This window comes from Heloderma suspectum, chromosome 3, assembly GCF_057233095.1.
Source record: "Heloderma suspectum isolate Gila_16-S chromosome 3, 16-S_ref, whole genome shotgun sequence".
NCBI classification, from domain to species: domain Eukaryota; kingdom Metazoa; phylum Chordata; class Lepidosauria; order Squamata; family Helodermatidae; genus Heloderma; species Heloderma suspectum.
The window spans coordinates 267,888,001-267,908,428 of NC_139460.1; the positions used below are offsets into that span (position 1 = coordinate 267,888,001).

A 20,428-nucleotide genomic window follows, 5' to 3' on the forward strand; every position below is an offset into this window, starting at 1 on the left:
GTGCCCCAGCCAACATGGCTGGTTGGGGCGTGCTGGCAGTTGTAGAGCTTTTTATGTTTAAACGTGCACAGGATTGCGCTGTAAATAAATGTTAAAAATGGGAGGGATGTATACATTTGATCATTGGGTGACGCTCGGCCACACCGTCTCCACCTCGTCTACCTCAGGAGCTAACCCCCATGCAGACGACTCTCTGGACTCCTTGGAGGAAGGGCAGGAAACAGACAACTTCGGGAAAACAAACATTTTCCAAGCAAAGGTGGAAGCTGGCATTTTAAACCTGAATTTCCATATACCTTTAATATTGAATGTTCATATACGAGACATCTGTAAACAAAAGGACGTCGCGCCGGGGAAGCACCCGAGCACCCGCCGCCTCCGCCCACTCAACTGGCTCCGCCCCTTCGGAGTCCCGGGCGCTGGGTCTGGCTCGCGCGGCACCGTTACAGGGCGTGGCGGAGCCGAGGGGGTGGGGACAGGCGCTTAGGCTCCGCCTCCCGCCGCCGGCGTGCGCGTTCCGCCGGGAGCGGGATGGAGGCGATGGCGCGTGCGCGCGGGCCCGCCCTTGGAGACGCGTCGGAAGCTCCCGAGCGGGCCTTGGCGACGAGCCCCGCGAAGCCCGATGCCTCTGCCGGGACCATGAAGCTGACCCGCAAGGCGGTTCTGTCCCGGGCCAAGGCGACAGACCTCAGAGGCGTCCGCAAGCTGAACTGCTGGTGAGAGGCGGGGCCGGCGCTCGCCGGGTGGTGGGGAGGCGGCCGGCTGCTTCGCGGGGCTCCTCGGGCCCCTGCCACGAACCGCATCTGCAGAGGAGGGAAGGAGTCGCTTGTGGATCGGGACGGGGCGGCTGGCGAACGAAGGGAATCGGTGGTGTTTAATTCAGCGAAACGCAAAATACAGATGCTGAAACGGGGTTTCTCCTCCCGCCCTGCTAGCCGCACTTTCATGGCCTTCATCAGCAACAATAATTGGAACAACAGCGATCATCAGGTAGAGAGGTTCCCCACCCCGCACGTTCGGTGATGTTAGAAGCCAGGGTGTGGATATTGTTAATAACTATAATGATCGTTGCAGACCGACTCAGCATCTTTGTTTTGTGGAGTGAAGTACTGTTGATTTCATTCTGTACTCATTCATTCGCACTGCCAAGCACTGTGTCATAGGTTCAGGGGCTTGACCTTTCTGAACAAGCTGTGAAGACCTTTTTAGACCTGCCTTTGACAAGGTCCTGCTTGTGCAGAGAGGTGCCTAGACACATATGAGCGTTGCAAAGGCGCCAGCAAACGTGTACTGGGATTGATGGGTAGGCAGAGCCTGTCATCACAATGCTACCCATACACATGTTCACTGAATGCATGGAGGAGAGCCCAAACATTTGGAAAGGGCTTTAACTGTGCCCTTTTCACATGGGCCTTTCCTTTGTGTAGTAGGAACACTGCTTCAATGTTTTATGGTGCAGTCCTATGGTCCCTGGGAGTGTCCCAGGGACCATAGGATTTTCTTGGAGTCCCCCTCCTGTGAGACACTCCTACGACCTCAGGAGGGGGACTCTGTGTTCCAATCCTGCCCCCTCCGCCTCGCAGCCACCATGGAAAGAACCATGGCAGCTGCTTCCTAAGATCGCAAATGCAACTTCTGGAAGAGGAAAAGAGGAATGTTCTGGTGGGTGGAGAAGGGAGGCCAGGATATCCCTGTCACCTCTCTAGGCGGGCTCAGAAGTCCATCTAAAGAAAACAATTAACAACATGGAGGACACAGAGGTGAAAATCACCTCCACTGCTCCTTCTGCTCTGCCCACAGAACATAGGCTATTCAGAGCACTCCAACATCAGAGTGCTGCTCTAAAGGACATAGGATTGCACCCTTGAGTGCATATATCCTCTTTCAGATATGCCTGATAATTTTTTTCTTCTTCTTTTAGGGGCAGCCACATCACAGATGTAAGTACCATTATTCTCTTTCCAAAAACGTAGTAAATTGAGGTAATGGCTGCCATGTTTGTTCTGAAGAACAAGGGAAGCAGAGTATTTCATATGGAATCTTTCCTGTTGCATACCTTAATCTCTTTCCAAAATGATACTCTGTCTATTTTTTCCCCACTCCAAGCAAATTCAGACTTTATAATGAGGGGGCGCACAGAATATCCAGTTCTCTTCTGCCTGTCTGGGTGACTGGAAGAAGAAAATACTCCATTCTTCCCGTGGTCACTAGTGATGGCAAGGACTGAGTACCACTCATAGTCTCTTCCCAGCAGGGGAAGTGAGATTCGAGAGACAAAAGAGCAGAAAGAGACCAGCCCCAGGGAGGAAGCAAAAGCTCCTGAGCTGGTCTCCTTCTCCATGGAAGTATAGAGATGAGTGGGCAGGGAGGTGGCTGTGCAACAACAGCTTTGAGCCAACTTTAGCAGCCATTATTTCGTGCAGGAGCTGCCAATAGGAAGAAAGCCAAGGGCTGGCTTGCCTTTTGGAGCTGCTGTGGCACTGTGCTTTGCCTTGTCCTGGCCTTGAAAGGCAACTGGGAATCGCTACTGATATGACAGCTGTAGTGGACCCTCCGCCTTTGCTCCCTGTGCTGCCATTAAGGGAGGGACCATAGCTCATTGGTAGAGCACATGCTTTGCATGCAGAAGGCAATACATACATACAATAGTAGGGTTGGAAGGGGCCTACAAGACCATCGAGTCCAACCCCCTGCTCAGTGCAGGAATCTAAGTCAGAGCATCCCTGACAGATGGCTGTCCAGCAGCCTCGTCTTGAACGCCTCCAGTGTGGGAGAGCCCACCACCTCCCTAGGTCATTGGTTCCATTGTCATATTGCTCTAACAGTCAGGACGTTTTTCCTGATGTTCAGCCGGAATCTGGTTTCCTGTAACTTGAGCCTATTATTCCGTGTCCTGCACTCTGGGATGATCGAGAAGAGATCCTGGCCTTCCTCTCTGTGACAACCTTTCAAGTCCTTGAAGAACGCTATCCTATCTCCCCTTGGTCTTCTCTTCTCAGGGCTAAACATGCCCAATTCTTTCAGTCTCTCCTCATAGGGCTTTGTTTCCAGTCCCCTGATCATCTTTGTTGCCCTCCTCTGAAACCTCTCCAGCTTGTCTGCATCCTTCTTCAAGTGCGGTGCCCAGAACTGGACACAGTACTCAAGATGAGGCCTAACCAGTGCTGAGTAGAGGGGGACGAGTACTTCCCGGGATTTGGAAGCTTTGCTTCTATTAATGCAGCCCGGAATAGCATTTGCCTGTTTTGCAGCCACATCATGTTGTTGGCTCATATTCAGCTTGAGATCTACAACAGTTCCAAGATCCTTCTCGCTTGTAGTGTTGTTGAGCCACGTATCCCCCATCTTGTAACTGTGCATTTGGTTTCTTTTTCCTAGGTGCAGAACTTGGCATTGATCCCTATTAAATTTCTTTCTGTTTTCTGTCCAGCGCTCCAGTCTATCAAGATCACTTTGAATTTTGTTTCTGTCTTCCAAAGTATTAGCTATCCCACCCGATTTTATGTAATCTGCAAATTTTATCAGCATTCCCTGAACCTTCTCCTCCAAGTCATTAATAAAAATGTTGAAGAGCACTGGGCCCAGGACTGAGCCCTGTGGTACTCCGCTTGTTACCTCTCCCCAGTTTGAGAAGATCCCATTGATAAGCACTCTTTGAGTCCGATTCTATAGCCAACTGTGGATCCACGGGATCGTTGTTTCATCTAGCCCACTTTGAGCTAGTTTGCAAATCAGGATATCATGGGGCACTTTGTCGAAAGCTTTGCTGAAGTTGAGGTATATGATGTCCACAGCATTCCCACAGTCCACAAGGGAGGTTATCTGATCAAAAAATGAGATCAGATTCAGGTCCCAGGTTCAATCCCTGGCATTTCTGGTTAAAAGGATCTCTGCTAGTAGGTGCAAAGGGGGGCTGGTTCCTGAGACACTGGAGAGCTGTTGCCAGTCAGCTGCTCTTGTATTGGTCATTTGCGAGCAGCGCCCCCTGCTTTGATGCAGCTGACCTCCATATCCTGTCCAGGGCCACAGTCCTGTAAAAACATTTTTACTGTCAATTGATTCAGTGTCCTCTGGCCTCAAGCTACATAGGAGTCTGTCGCAATATAAAACTTCCATTATGAATGCTTAAACATTTCTCACAGGTTTCAGTTAGTGAATTACATATGCTTGCTTTTTTCCAAGAGACTGCAAAAGTTTTCTAAAGTTTCACTTCTGTATGCTTCTGTTTTTTTAATTTCTAGATTTCCATCTGCCGTGAGCTTCCCAACATTGAAGTGATCACGTTCAGGTATGTGTGGGAGCCTGCTGAAGAGAAGTGGCTGGCCTGCCAAACCAAGGCAGATCAGATTCTTTTTTTCAAGAAGAAAGCCTCAGAAGCCTTACTAGTAGGCACAGGTTACTGTCTTCCAGGCTCTCTACCCACTGTTGTGTTAAAAATGGATAGAACCTTGACTTTTTCTTTTCCCTGCCCGCACCCTTCTGCTTTGATCAAGCTAACTATGGCTTTCCACCCTTTCTCACACACCACAACGTCTTTTTAGCACTTTCAGACATGCCATGAATTCTGCTTGGAGCAGATATATATGAAGACACACAGTTCCACTCCTACCTTTAGAGAAATACAACAGAAGGGTTTTTTTGTGCCTCTGAGTTTGAGCACCAGGGTAAAAACGAACCTGAATGATCAATATTGTGACATCATACAATACCATCAATGGGAAATAATTGTAAATAAATACTACTTTAATTATGGATTTCCAGCATACCTAACATTGTGCTACTTTGGATCTGTAGGTGTGCAACCGTTCCATGTGATCTGTATTGCCAAGGGATAAAATGTCATCAGTGTCGGTGCTAGAGTACTCCTGAATGACATAACTCTTTTTTAAGCATGCTGTGTGAAGCAACTCTGCTGGCACTGGGAAGAGCAGCTGCCCTGTGTCCTACGTTAGCAGTGGAAAATCTTGTTTGTTTGCTTCAGGGTATTCTTTTTAACCCTCTTTTTCTGTACTCCATAGCACAGGAGTGCTCTTGTGCTCGCTCTGTATCACCACAGGTCTGTGCTATAGCTTCTCAACCCCCGCCCCACCCCGGTCTCTGCACCCTAGCACTCGGTTCCCCTCCCTTTCTTTGTTTAGTCTAGGCCTATGCAGGTGTTTGCTTGCACACTTGTAGGGCTAAAGTGGGCAGGGGGACATGGGTGTACACGTAAGCCCTGTCCTCAACATTTCCACGCACGTGTTTACAGCATAAATCTTCGCACATTTAGTGCAGAAATTTGAATGGGGCTCTGTAACCACATTTGGCTGAACGTGGTTACAGAGCGTTATTCAGATCTTTGTTCTGAATGTGCAAATATTTAAATGACAGCCAGGGAAGAGGGGGTTAGGTGTGCACCCATGTCTGCCTCACCTCTTTAGCCCTAATGCCCGCATATGGCTTCTCTCCTTTGCATGTGCTTCCAGTCCTCTCCCCTTATCTCCTCCTTGAGTCCAGTGGCAAAAGCACAGAAGGCTTGTACCGCCCAGCAGCTCACAAGGGAATCTTGGATACTGGTGGACTACTTGGTGTGGCTGCCTGGCTGCAACAGGATGGCCCCAATTCCCCCATGTGTGTCTAAATCCAGTGAGGTTAGGAACAATGTAAATGTATCAGTGCTGTCCTTTCCCCATCCCCGCTCTCACTTTTGATGGGCTCAGACAGGCTTCAGATGTTCCCGCTGAAAGGTGTGAAAGAGCCACATACGTTGGGCAATTCTTACAGAGGGCAGTGGTTGGCACACGGGCCTTATGTTGCACAAACCTGATGTAGATGATAATGCTTGTCTTTGGTTTCTCATATTCACTTGTTCTCTCCGCTAGTGCGAATAACATCTCTGACCTGGAGCCAATGAACCAGTGCCAGAACCTGACTGAGCTGTATCTCAGGAGGAACAGTATCGCAAGCCTCAGCGAGCTCTTCCACCTAAAAAAGCTGTCCCACCTGAGAATCCTCTGGCTGTCTGAGAACCCCTGCTGTGGTCCCGACCGTCATCGTTATCGGATGACGGTGCTGCGGAACCTCCCCAGTCTCCAGAAGCTTGATAATCAGAGTGCGTATTGCGGTGACCTGCCTTGTCTGTGTGCGGTTTTCATTGTTGCCCTGATTTAACTCCTTTTAGGCTTGGTCTACATGTGTAGCAGAATGAGGTGGTGGAATTCCCAGGTAGTAGAGTGGATCATACCATTTCAAATTGGGGGTTGTTGAGAGGGAATTGCTACATGTGGCAGCTTTGCCATGTGTTGAACTGATGGTGGACAGCAGCTTTCTATGCAGATTTGGTGACTCCCCACCCAGTGCCAAAGGAGACGGGGAGGCATTCACAGTGGCATAGAAAAAAATCAGTCAGTGACTGGGTTTGGACAATCGCACAGGGGGACAAAGCCATTGTGGCTTCTCCCCGTGTGCGTGACTGCCACTTGCATAATCCCTTGCGATGCAGCTTAGGTCAGTGTGTCGTCCGAACCCAGCACAGGGCGGCTTTGGACCCACCCTACAACTCACAATATGCAGTTGAGTTTGCAGGGTGGGTATGAAGCCACCCCTGCCACACTGCGCCCCAGGTTCGGACAACACGCCAGTCCAGGCTGCATCTCAGGGGATTATGCAAATGGTAGTCAGGCGCGTGGTACGCATGGGGGCGGGGAGAGAAGCCATGATGGCTTCTTCCCCCTGTGCGATCATCCGAACATACCCAGTGAGTCACTGCACAGAAATGGCTTGCCATATGTAGTGGTTTAAAGCAACCCATATGCGGTGGCTGTATAGCTGCAGCAGCTGTTCCTTCGTCTTCTAAACACCTGACATTCCTCTTCTTGACTAGGAGGGGCTCCAGCCCTAGACCACTGAGCTCAAGAGTAAGCATACTCTCTCTTTGGCTTTTGTTTGATATTTGTAGTGGTGACAGAGGAAGAACTGTCCCATGCACTGCTGGAAGGGGAGGAGATAACAGCACCCCCAGCCAAATTGGGCGTGGACAACTGCTGCCAAAACTCCACCACTGAGTCCAACGTGACAGAGTCTACAATGGAGAATGAGAATGAACTCCTGAACTTCAGCTTGGAGGAGACAAAGTGAGGAGGCCTTGGTTGCTGCTTGCTGGGAATTCTTTGTTGGATGTCATTCATATAGAAGTGGGATGGGCAACGTGGTGTCTGGGGGCACCAGTGGGCCCCTGGACACCTTCCTTGGCGCTCTCAAAGGTGCTTTACCCCTCCCAGTCTAAAAAAACACACAAACACATTTCCAAACCCGCAGCTGTGATCACTTCAAAGCAAAGTGAAGGCCTCCAGCTGCTGCCACCTCCATTCCCATAAATGATTTGGGCCATGGACGGGGCTCAGAGACATTCTTAGGATGATGGTGGGCTGCTGCAGGCCAGTGCTTTCCTCTGTAGTGTGTCCAGCAACCAAGAAAGGGGAAAAAAGAGACTCTTGTCACTTCTGTCTGATGGGGCGGGGGGAGAGAAGAGAGTGGTGGGGGGAAGACCAGGAAGGGTAGTGGTAAGCTAGCTGGGGGGTCAGGGAAGTTAGCAGGAAGCCAGCAGAGGGGGGCAGGGGCGGAGAGAGCAGTAGAGAACCAGTGGGAGCTGGGGAAGCAGCCAGCAACCTTTGGGGCTGGGAAGGGTTGTGTGCTTGTATGGTGTGTGTGTGTGTGGGGGGGGTGGGTTGGTGGATTTTGGAGGGATCTTGAAAAAGAGCGAGGATGGTTTTTCATGTGCTTGAAGTGAGGAGCGTGTATGTATGCTTGTATGAATGCATGCGTGATGGATACATGGGGTGTTTTGTGTGTGAGTGGATGGAGGATAAATGAGTGTGAGAAAATGAGATGGGGAGAGGAAGAGTTTAGGGGTGATTTTGAAGGGATCCTGACAGAGCAAGCCTGTTGTTTTGTATGTTGAGTGTAAGGAGGAGAAGGGAGGGAAGCATGTGTGTGATACATTATAGCATGTCTGGCACAACCCAGTAGTCCAGCCTCTCCTTGCATAAATCCACATAGCAGATTATTGTGAAGGGAAAGTTTAAGTATGTTGAAACACTCATGTGGTATGATATCTCCCATTTCAAGTAGTGCTGGGGTGGGGCGGGGATATTCACAGAAGGGTGCTTTCATTGGTTATTTGCTTGTTGTCTCTCCCCCTCCCCGGTTCAGTAAAATTCGTGAGCAGCTTGGTATGAAGCCTGTTGTTCCAAGAGAGAAGTTTTCCTCCTTTTCGCCCAAGGAGATGGATGGGAACCGAAAGAAACGGGTGAGTGTGAGTGAGAGCCTTTCCTCCCGCCCCAAAGTTCTGTGTGTATTTCTGGATCATGCACTGTGCTGTCTGAGCTGATCCTTGCTATGGTGCTCAATTGGTAAACAGCTCTGCCGTTTGAAGTACTGAAGGACCCTTCCAAAAGCAACTCTCCCCTGGCAAAGCAGCAGCCCTTGGTTAGCGGGAAGAGGCTACTGGCTGGCTGGGCTTCCTAATTTCATTCTTTAGGCTGTGTGACTAATCTGCGCAAGCAGTCTGGGAGGAGAAGGAGCAGGTAGGTTGCTGTCATAACACAACAAGGTAATCTGCTCTGACCAATGCATCAAATTCATCCTAACGCTATTTTGCCATAAGCAAAAATAAACTAGGTGCCCAACTCCAGAGATGTCTGGTCTTGTAATGACTTCCTGCAATTGAGACAATATTATTTTGATGTGATCCTGAGCGGTTTTAAAACTTTAACATCTTAAGGTCACATTGGACCTACACAGCTTAGGTGCTGTTTCATCATGATTTATTCTGCCTTATTTCTAATGTGTATACTGGTTTGTGAGGGTGTGGCCCTGAAAGATGGCCTGTAAATCTGTTAAATCTATAATAATAAAACAGTATGTGTCTGTCTGTCTGTCACTGCCTTAGTGCCAAGACTGTAAAACCTGCACACCTGAAACTTAGCAAGCATACTAAGGGGACCGTAGCAGTGTGCACCTAATAATTATTTTGTTTTTAAACATTAATTAATATTAACTAATTTAAATATGTCCATGTGGTTGAAGCCTGCAGCAACATTTTCAGCCGCTAGGGATAGCTTTGCAGTCTCATACAGTTTGAAGCCTGGGAAGATTAGTAGGCCGAGCGGGGCACAGTTATATACTTCCCCTGCTCCATTTCAGGGGAATGGAATGGGCAGGCTCCTCTTTTAGGGAGCTGTAGGGGCGCACCATGACAGGGGCCATGCCTAGGGCTGCCAGCAGATGTGCCTTTGCTCAGATGGGCTGGGCACAATGTGTCCAATTCTGACAGCTGTGTGAGTTTGCTGGCAGCCTTCACTGTATCAGCATAAGAGCTATTCTCAAAGCGGGGTACATTCACTAGTATAAAATAAAAGTTCATCTTGTTTGTAGTGAAATTTGTTGTGACCTTATTCATTGTGCCAATTTGCTGTGACATTGATGCAGTATCCAATAGGCATATCAAATAAATAAATCAGCTTTTTTTTACTATACAAGGTTGGTGGTAATATGAGGTAAATGTATTCTGATCCTTTTCATTATGATTAGCTTTGATTAAATATCTGGTTCTGTGCTTTAAGGATGTTCAAAGTAGGAGCAACCCTTCCAATGTAATAATCTTCCGAAAGCCTTAAATGAGAAAAGTGTTGCCAGAATTTAGGCTGATTCTCTCTCTCCTTGCAAAATGGGTAAAGTTGTTGGGATAGAATGAATCAGGGAAAGGCTTGAAGGGAGTAGTAGGAGGGAAGAGTACAAGTCTCAGGAACATGGAATTTAGGGATCTGATGGGATACAAAGGTATTAGCACTATGGCTTTGATTCTTCCATTCCTGGGGAGCACAAGGAGAACGTGATGCTTTGCTTTGTTGAGAACTGCAATTGCTTTGTTGGATTAAAGATCTGCTTGATGTAGCCCACTTATCCACAGTGACCAGGCAGGTGCCTCAAGAGCAGACATCATGGAGATAATTTCTTGTTTCTCCTTGGAATCAGTAACTGGAGGTATATGGTCTCTGAACAAGGTCTAGTTTTTTGCTATCATGGGCCGTTGGTGGATCTATCCTTTCCTGCATGTAGCAAGGGGTTGGACTCGATGGCATTGTAGGCCCCTTCCAACCCTACTATTCTATGATTCTATGTATTTGGGAATTTATAGAGTAGGTTTAGGGATGTGTGTGTGAGGGAAGAGTTTGGTGGAAGAAAACTGCAAGCAAATTAGACAAGTAACATTAGAGGAATAGATGTCCACAAAGTAACTAATTCCCTCCTTGGCCCTGATATTGTTGTCTTGTTTCCTGGATTAACAGAACAACATCCTCAATGCCATCCTGCTACTCCTAGAAGAGCTGGATTCAGAGGGACTAGAAGTTGTCCATCAAACAGTTGGGAACAAACTCCAAGCCTTCCAGAAGAGGGAACTCCATGAGGACCGGTAGCACTTCCCAGGCAGCTGTTTTGCAGATCAGTGGAACTTGTGTCACCAGCGCTGGCTGCACTCCCTCCATGCTGCTGGGCTTTGTGTGGGGATGTGTGACTGACTACAGGAAGAAACTGCATACCTACCCTGTGCTTCATGTGCTAGGACCCGGTTCTCTGATGAGCTTTCATTTGCAATTGCAATTTATGTGCCTGCGTCTATGCAACTGCTACCCAGCACACCACAAAGGCCCACAACAGAGAGGGAAAACTAGTATGCACAGAACTACAGCGGGTAGTTGTGACATGGAGAAAAGGTGTGGCATTTGTGGCCCCACCACCTCTGGTGCCTCCCAGCTACAAGAATCACTCCTGACTTGCTTCAGATGTGGCTCTGTCAGTCTAAGCCTGGGCTGTGGCTGACCTTGTTAGCATGATGTCCTTACCTTGCATCGTAATATTGGAGCAAAAGTAAACTTCATGTCTCCATTCGCCTACAGCAAAGAGCTTTTGACCTTGGCCTCAAGGCCAGAATTTCTCACACAAAATCACTGATCTTTAAAATTTAGTGGCAAGTTTCTAGTCTTTCCCCACCACTTTCCCCTCTCTCCTACATAGTGATTTGGACTTGATGAAAAGGGCGTCATCTGCTGTAAAAATAAATTGATTTATTGATTTAACCCTGTCTCTTAACCTTTGATGTTTGCCTCAGTTTTCTTCCTTGATTTGCCCTCTTAGTGCACACATGGTTATTTAACTGCACTGATGTGGGGGAAGTGAGGTGATGGTGTCTGGTTCAGGATGTAGCATTAAGGTCTGAGTCCAACAGTATGCAAACTTGGTATCTACTTAGTAAGGTACTGGCCCTATTGTACATATTCTGTCAAGCAGCACGATATAAATTGATGCTGCTAAGTAACTCATAGGCAGCGTTTTCTCTCACGTAGTAGGAAGATCATCTTGACTAAAAAGGATAACCTCTTTTTCCAACAATTGTAGTGGCAAATTTGCACCTTTACCAGATGGAACTGTTTGTTCTGTTTACATGTAAAACACAACAATCCGAGATTCTTCCTCTCAATACCACCTCTGTATGGGTGGGACCACCTTGGATTTGCTAACTTGCTTTGGAGTACCGCTTGTAGTGCCAGTTTATTCTGTTTCTGTTGATCGGTGTCACTTGTGATGGGCTGATGTTACACAGGCAGAAGCAAGGTCTCAATCCACCAAAAAATAGTTTTCTTTGGGATATAATCATTCAAGGATTATGGAAAATGGTAGAGACTGCTTTTAAGAGTATTGCCCGCCTGTATCTATCCAAGTAAAAAAGCAACCCTTAAAAGTCTCTTAAGTTTATATTGGATGTCAAGATAATTGGATGGCAGGAAATAATTGAAAATATTATCAATACCTACTGTAAGGGCTTGATCCTTTAGCGGTGCTTCTGGTAGTTTTGGTAGGGTGGTGTTGGCAGGGGGCTGGGGAGGAGTCATTTTGTTGCTGCTGCTGTTAAAGATGTGGGAGTTAGAAATCCTTGCCGATCTACTGCAAGTCATCCAGATATCTGCCAGTAGATCTGGGTCTTTCTGTCCACCTCTGGTCTATTTGATGAGACTGATGAAGCCCTGACTGTTGACCTCAATGGGATAGTCAACGTGTGGAGAGGGGCTTGGAATCAGCCCCCCACCCCCAGTTCTGCATACAATGATCTGGTTCTTCTATATAGTACATAGGCTGTTGGTGCAACCAGGGACCCTGTGTTTCAGATTTGTATAGAGAGCATAAATATAGTCAGGGCCAGAAATATTGGAGCAAGGATAACTGTTTTGGCAGTTGGCCTCTGTACACCACCACATTGAAGTTGAAAGGAAACACACCCAGATGGGAGCAAAGTCAGGACTTTCAGCTGTCATTCAAGGGGTTTGACAAAAGTGGGGCACTAACCATTCAGGAAGGACAGCCAGTGGCATACACACACACCCATTGTTGGTGGCTCATAAGTAATGGAACAAATGACTGACAAGCAGCTTCATGGCCAGGTGTGGCCTGTTTCCTGGGTACCCCATGACCAATCAAGCAGATAAAAGGCTTGGAGGTGATTCTGAGTGTTATATTTGCATTTGGTAGCTGTTCACTGGAACTCCCAACTGGTCCAAAGAGGTGTCCATGAGAGTGAAGGAGGCCATCATTAGGCTGAGGAAACAAACCCATCAGAGAGATAGCAAAAACATTGGGAGTGGCCAACACAACAGTTTGGCGCATCCTGAAAAAGAATTAATTGGCAAGTTCAGCAACAGCAAAAGGCCTGGAAGACCACAGAAGACAACTAAAGTGGATGACCACAGAATTCTGCTCATGGTGAAGAGGAACCCTTTCACAACATCTAGCCAAGTCAAGAATGCTCCTGAGGAGGTAGGCATGTCATTGTCAACATTTACAGTCAAGATACAGCTTTATGAATGTAAATACAGAAGCTTCACAACAAGATGCAAACCACTGGTAACGCTCAAGAACCAAAAGGCAAGATTAGCCTTTGCTAGCAAACACCTAAAAAAGCCTGCCCAGTTCTGGAATAAGATTCTTTGGACTGATGAAACCAAGATTAACTTGTATCAGAATGATGGGAAGAGAAAAGTATGGAGAAGGAAAGGAACAGCTCATGATTTAAAGCATACCACATCATCTGTCAAACATGGTGGAGGCAGTGTTATGGCATGGGCATGTATGGCTGCCAATGGAACTGGGTCACTGGTGTTTATTGATGCCCTGACTGCTGATAAAAGAAGCAGGATGAATTCTGAAGTGTATAGGGCTATACTTTCTGCTCAGATTCAGCCAAGTGCTGCCAAACTGATAGGACGCTGCTTCATATTGCAGATGGATAAAGACCCAAAACATGCAGCAAAAGCTACCCAAGAGTTTCTCCAGGCAAAGCAGTGGGATGTTCTTCAATGGCCAAATCAGCCACCTGATCTCAACCCAATAGAGCATGTTTTTCACTTACTGAAGACAAGACTGAAGGCAGAAAGACCCACAAACAAGTAGCAGCTGAAGGCAGCTGCAGTAAAGGCCTGGCAAAGCATCTCGAGGGAGGAAACTCAGCATTTGGTCATGTCCATGGGTTCCAGACTTCAGGCAGTCATTGACTGCAAAGGATTCATCCAGGTATTAAAGGCAATCCTTAAGTTTGAAATGATATTGGTTTGTTCCATGACTTATGAGCCACCAACGATGGGTGTGTGCATGCCACTGGCTGTCCTTCCTGAATGGTTAGTGCCCCACCTTTGCCAAACCCCTTGAATGACAGCTGAAAGTCCTGACTTCGCTCCCATCTGGGTGTGTTTCCTTTCAACTTCAATGTGGTGGTGTACAGAGGCCAACTGCCAAAACAGTTATCCTTGCTCCAATATTTCTGGCCCTGACTCTACATACAGTGAGTTTAGTAAAGTATTTATAACAGCATTGCATGGATGATATGGTTCAGTTCAGTATATATTTCATTAGGATTGGTGCGCTCCATTGTTTATGTATATGAATTAGTTATTACACCTGTGCCAAAGCAAGAGGATACTTTTACATTTTCTCCCTGCCCCTGAAGTGCTCCACTTTTCTGCAATTGCAGCTGAAAGTTGGGGGGAAGGAGGGAGACAAAGTGTTTTAAATGTAACCATGAGGGAAAGAAACCTGCTATAGAATGAGGATGTTTGCCCTTGGTGACATCAACAGTATACTAAACAAATATAGCTTATTGAAATGGCAGTAGTAATAACTTGCAGGACATGGAGAGGGCAGCGTTTGGAAGGTTTTAAACCAAACAGGCAGCAGCAGCCTTTGAATAGCTGTTGGCTGAATTCACAGCTAGTAAGGAGCTACTTAAAGAAAGCAATTGGGCTGAGGGGAAATGTGCCAATTCATAGAACAGTTCAGCTTTTTTGACAACCACAAGTACCTCAGTCTGTGCTATAGGAGAAATCCAGCATGAAATCTTAAAAGGGTTTGGGGGTTACTGCAGCGCACAATTTGCTATAGAATCCTGGCTGCCCCACTGATATTCTTTCAAAGCATTCAAAGAAATGTTAAGCGCTAAAAGCAAGTGTTAGAAACCCACTTCCAAATAATCTAAACATACCTGCTTAAAGAAGAAAATGGTGCAGGCACGCCTATTATAAAAACCTCACATGTAGGCATGTATGGACCCTAAGGGGGCTGTCTTATGAGACTTAGCTTGCAGTAAGTGACTTTGAACTCAGGGGGACATACATTTCAGAGTAGACACGCATAGCATTGGGCTGCAAATACTCATTGTTTTCTTGGGCTACACAGAATCTTCCAGGACAAGACTGAGCCACTGTCCATCTCTATTGCAGTCTAACCATAATAAGCATAAAATTATTTTATGTCCAGCTCCTGCCAAGCTGTAAAATGAATCATGTTTCTGTTGCACTGGCCTGTAAAAACCAACCCTGATATGTCCCAAGGTAGCCTCTTCCAGAGTGCCAGGAATCTGAAATCAATTACAACAGACTAATGAGCCACAAAAGTGGCTTTGCACGCTACTTTATCATTCTCTACTCTAGCACAGATGTATTTGTTCTGTTGCTTTTAATTGTTCCTGCACATGAATCTCAAATTGGCTGCTCTTTTTGAGGTTTGTATTAGTAAGTGGGGTTGGGTGGGGAAGGCAGCTTTAGGTCCACAATTATTTTAAACACATCAAGAAAGGCTCCAACCTAGTCTGTGCTGAAAGGCTGGCAACTCAGGGTGCTTTCGCAAGTGACGCTAGGAACGCTTTCTAGTTCAGAGTTTGTCGCTTGTGAATGCTGTCTATGTTTTAAAGAAAATGGAAGAGGGTTGTTTTACAATCAAATGGTATGCTCCAATCAATGTAGGTCTTTCATTCAGTTTACAGATGTAGGAAATGCAAATGCTGGGTTGATTAACAGCTTATTTCTTTGCAGCTCTATGAACTTAAATGTGTGTGGGTGAGGGGTCCATCCTACTCCAAGTCTTTGCCATAGCGAACTGCTGAGAATCCTAGGCATTCTTCGAAGAGGATGCCTTTTCCCTAGGACACCTTTTTGAATTTAACAAGCCAGGCTACCCTTCCCTTATGTTTACAGCATGTAGTACAGTATAGCTGTGGTGTTTATGGATAAAGTCTTTTAAAACACATTTGTACAGATCCACATCTCATTGTAATAGCTTAGGTATTAAAGACACAATCCTATGCCTGTTCAGACAGAAAAAGGCCTACAACTCCCATACTGCCTGGGGCATGCAGGGAGTTGTAGGCCTTTTTTGTCTAAACAGGCATAGGATTGCACCTTAAGTCTCTCTAATTGGGTTCTGGATGGTCATCATCAGATTTGTGCTTTTGTTCATCCCAGTGATAGTGGGATGCTATTCCTGTCCCCTGGAATGGGTTGGTGAGCAGGAAAGAGTAATAATGCAAGCAGTCCTCAAGTACAGCATAACTACTTCTATCCTGTTAAGCCTGGTTCAAAGGCCGCACCTTCTGTATCCGCTTTCTTGATGCAAAGGAAGGTAGGATAGTTGCTACCTGAAAGCCAGCATGAAGTGGCTAGAGCAAGGGTTAGAATCTGTGGGCCTCTGGCTGTTGGACTACAACTCCCATCATTCCCGACCATGAGCTACGGTAGGTTCAGACTCTTATCAGCCTCAAGTAACAGCATCTGGAGGGCCATAAGCAGCGGAGGCTGGTGGCTCTGCTGTCAGTGGGGTAGTGAATCTGCTCCAGGTTTCAGTCAGAACTCTAAAGCTCTCCAAGATGTGAAGCACCAGTGGAGGCTGGTGGCTCTGCTGTCAGTGGGGTAGTGAATCTGCTCCAGGTTTCAGTCAGAACTCTAAAGCTCTCCAAGATGTGAAGCACCTTGGAGAGCTCCTTTAGATTTCTGACTGAAACCCAGAGCAGATGCACTGCCCCACTGGTATCGGAGCCACCAGCCTCCACTGGCCACAGGTTCTCTACCCCAGGACTATAGTTGGTCTAGAAGTGGGGAAATCAGGTTCAATCCAGGATAGAATTGTGCAGGTGGGCGGACAGGCCTACCTAGGTGTTCCTGTGGTCTAAGCATTAAACATTTACTTGTTTCACAGAAAATATAAATATTTAGAACAGTAAATGTCCTAGTGCATGCCATTGATATCCTATTTTTTTATATAGATGGGTCAGAAAAAATGGCCTATTCTACAAATTAATGCCTTGACAATGTGCTACATATCTGCTTGTGGTGTGACTTGCTGTGTCACCTGTGGATGAGATCATGTGCTTGTGTTATTGACTCTGTGCATATTTCTAGTTCTTTGTGCTTGTGGCACATTGTACAATGTCTGGTTTATGGTAATTGTTAGCAGTGGCCAGATCTATGGGAGGAGATACCTCTACCTTGAGTCAGAATTCCACCCCCTGGTTCAAGTCCCCATTCAGCCCTGTAGCTCTCTGGATGATCATGGCGCAGTCACCATCTTTTAGCCCAGCCTAACCTACTGTCAGGGTGGACACTGAGCCCATAGAATCCCAGAGTAGATCTGATTCTGAGGAAGAGCAGTCGCTCCTGAGAGAGGAGTGCGCTCCTCTTTCCCAGGGCCAACAGCTGATGGAGATTCCTCCCACCAGCATTCCTAGCTTAGGTAGCAGTCCAGGGAGTGACAGAGCGCAGATAGCAGACTTGGTGGATGCGCGACGCTGACGCAGAGAGCGGCACCAAATGGAGGGCGCAGAAAGGAGGCGTAGTGCCCGGTTGGCACGCAAACAACGGCTGCGCCCAGAGGATCCAAGGGAAAAGGGGAAGGACTCTCCCTAGTCCTTAAGTTCAGGGGTCTGCCAGTAATTCCCTTTCAAACGGGGACCAACTGTTCCAACTTAGGGCATAGGTACTGTGCTGCTCAGATCTAGTTGCAAACGGTAGAGTTGTTAAGTTGTAAAAGAAGAATAAAGCTCTGAAAGGAATCCCTTTGTCTGTGTCTGGACTTGGCTACTGGATTAGACTGAGAGGCCTCCAAGGAGCCCTTGACACCTACCTCACAGGTCTGTTGTGGAGATACAAATAGGAAGAAGGGGGCAAATAATATACACCATCCTAAGCTTCTGGGAGGAAGGGAAGGATAAAATTGTAAGAAGAGCAGGGGAAGCCAAAGCGTAACATCACTCATTTACACCACACTGAAGTGGGCAGTCTGAGCACAGCACAGAAGTCAATTAGATGTTAACATGAGAGTAAACTGATTATGATTTGAAGGTGCAGGTGTGAAGGCATCATAGGTTTCAGTGTTTCAAGCTACAGCAGAGATGTTTTACAGCGCCAGTCTCTTTCATGCAACGCCATTATTCCACTAAGTGCTTTCAAGCTCTGACCCTGGTTGCGAGAACAAAAATATGGGGACCTGGCCTTATATCTTTTCTGCACAAAAATTAATGTAGACACAATGTGAATCTTTAGAAATACAGCGGTGAGAGATGACGATTGAGGATCAACCTGTTCCCACTTGCAGGATGATGGGCCTATCACCTGCCAATGTGACAGACCTCACTGAGGCAGAATTCTGATACATTTATGGATGTTTGCTGGGCTTAGCACAGTATGCTCCTTTTACTGAACCTCTTGTTCCTATTGGGCCCCAGCACTGAACTCTACCCTGAGTCCTGTAGCTATTTCTTTTTCTCCTCACAAAAGACATGCATTAAGTAATTAAAAATGATCCTCAGTCTGCCTCCCAAGTCTTAGAGACAATTCAACTCAAGGTGCAATCCTATCCATGTTTAGACAGAAAAAAAACTCCTATGACTCCCAGCATTCCCCAGCCAGCATAGCTGGCAGCATGCTATACCACCACACCAACTTGCTCACATGAGACCTGTCATGCCCAGATGATGTAGCATTATAGCATCTGCCAGCCAACCCCTGAGAAAGGGGTTGAGCCTGTTCTCGGAAGCGAAGCAGGGTCAGCCCTGGTTAGTACTTGGATGGGAGACAGCCTGGGAATCAGGCTTCCTGCACTGAACCGGGGTTTGGACTCGATGGTCTTGTAGGCCCCTTCCAACCCTATGATTCTATGACTCTGTAAGTGCATTAAATCAGCCTTCCCCAGCCTAATGCGACACATCTGGTGCACCAGGGTAGAGAAGGCTACATGAGAGTCTACAGGAGTGTAATATCACTCATACAATCTGCTGATGTTTAATCAGTACCTTGAAATTTATTAATTTCCCTGAATCAGAAACAGACAGTATGCCAGCTCTAGTGGAAGACAAGTGTGGCATGGAGTTGGAAAAAGGTTAAGAAAATAAGAGAGTTGTTTACACCAAACATGTTGGTCTAGAGGGGCAAAATTCTCACTTCAGATCCGTGAGGTCTCGGGTTGAGATCCCTGATAAGGTGTTCTTATTAGGGAAGGGCCACAGCTCAGTGGCCGAACACATAACTCGGAGCACCTGTTCTGCATGTAGAAGGTTGCCACTTCAATCCCTGCCATCTCCAGTAAGAAGGGTCAGGTAGCCAGTGATGGGGAACTGCCAGAGCAGACGATGTGTGTCTAGATAGACAAATAGTCCACACTGATCTAAGGCATCTTCCTCTGTTCTTACGTTTTCTTAGTGAACAGACTTGAGGCAGAGAACCTATCCCACTTTCTGTCCCTTATCCAGCATACTCTAACAAGGATATTGTCCCGGGGAGAACTTAGCATACATAAGGCGGGGACTGCAGCACATGACAGAATCACTCCTGTTAAGGCGTGTGCAGTCAGAGGCTGGTCCCCAACCCCAGAAACACAACCCAAGTCAAGACACCAGGGTTTGGTTCAGTGGATTTTTTTAATATATCTCTAAAGGACACAAAGCTGTACCACAGACAAATACAGGCAACATGGGACACTGAGTTCACAGACGGGCATAGACACAGCATGGCCATGGAGCTGGTGCCACCCTCACAGCTCTAGCCAGGCACAATAAATTGGACACAGCAGCCAGCGAGCACGGAGAAGAGCATTCTCCATGCCAAACCACGGCACACCGGCGGCAACCCCAGCCCAGCATTCGGACATACTGCCCTCTCCTGGTTGGCAAGTGTCACCCCAGTAAGGGAAGGAGGGCAGAGCAGGGAGAACTGCTGTGTTGCAGGCAAAACACTTCTGCCAGGCAGGATCTTTCCTGGGTGCTCTTAATGATAGCAACATAAATTCTTGGGCCCTAAATCGGACACATTAATGGTCTTACGGCACTCCCCAAGCTAGAGAGATGTTTGGGGATACCACATTCGCTGTGGCTCCAGACTAAGGGAAGAAACTCCCATCCCCTTTCTGGAATGTTGCATTCTCCATGGCACCTGGCCAGAAAAAATCTAAAACCATGCTACGGTCCGTATGAACATTGGTGCACAATTCTTTAAATATTGTGTAAGAATGAAAGAGTGCCCTGTGACAGAGGAATGCACCCTGCCTGCCAAGAGGCTGTGTGCTTTCATAACCCTGCACTCCCTCTCTGCTGCCAAGAGCAGATAGGCTCAGCCAGGAGAACCCCCTCCCCTCCCTACCCGGCAGGGGGAAGCATCAGCTCCTGATGTCGGCTTGGAGTGATTTTGCAATATCAGCCAGGCTGCCCTCCAGCCACACTCCTGCAGGCTCACAGTGGCACCAGCACTGCACTCAAAAGGCACGAGAAGGCCAGCGAGGAAGGGAACTACAGAGGTCAGGGGGGCCAGGAGATTGGAAGGATCGCTAGAATCCCTTCTCAATGCTCAGTGTGCGCCGGGTGACATGTTCCATCTTGCCAGACACGTATTCGGTCAGACTGATCTGGTAGTGGGCCAACATCTTCAGCATCAGGCGCAGTTTCAGCCACCACTGCTCCTTGGGGAGCCTGTGTCTGCAGGGAGACAAAGAGCAGCATCAGTACAAGAGCTCAGCCTTGGAGTAAAAAGGTAAAGGTGTCCCCAACCAATCGTGTCCGACTCTAGGGTGCGGTGCTCATCTC

At 47.3% G+C, this 20,428-nt stretch overlaps 2 protein-coding genes across 7 annotated transcripts in view; one reads left to right on the forward strand and one right to left on the reverse strand.

Annotated features, from left to right (window-relative positions):
* Window positions 1-512: 512 nt before the first annotated feature.
* Window positions 513-11,134, forward strand: CFAP410 (cilia and flagella associated protein 410). Its single transcript, XM_084846899.1, has 7 exons — window positions 513-716; window positions 1,922-1,940; window positions 4,242-4,288; window positions 5,862-6,091; window positions 6,938-7,112; window positions 8,191-8,287; window positions 10,329-11,134. The coding sequence occupies exons 1-7, from the start codon at window positions 532-534 to the stop codon at window positions 10,455-10,457; spliced, it is 882 nt and encodes a 293-aa protein (XP_084703025.1). The 5' UTR covers window positions 513-531; the 3' UTR covers window positions 10,458-11,134.
* An 8,119-nt stretch (window positions 11,135-19,253) lies between these two features.
* PFKL (phosphofructokinase, liver type) overlaps window positions 19,254-20,428 on the reverse strand; it is a 52,039-nt gene continuing 50,864 nt past the window's right edge. For 3 of the 6 annotated variants that reach the window (XM_084846901.1, XM_084846902.1, XM_084846900.1), the window contains one exon: window positions 19,254-20,320. In XM_084846901.1, coding sequence (XP_084703027.1) covers window positions 20,173-20,320 — 148 coding nt within the window. In that variant the 3' untranslated portion in view covers window positions 19,254-20,172. The remainder of the gene's footprint in view (window positions 20,321-20,428) is intronic. The other 3 variants (XR_014789561.1, XR_014789560.1, XR_014789559.1) reach the window with 1 other exon arrangement.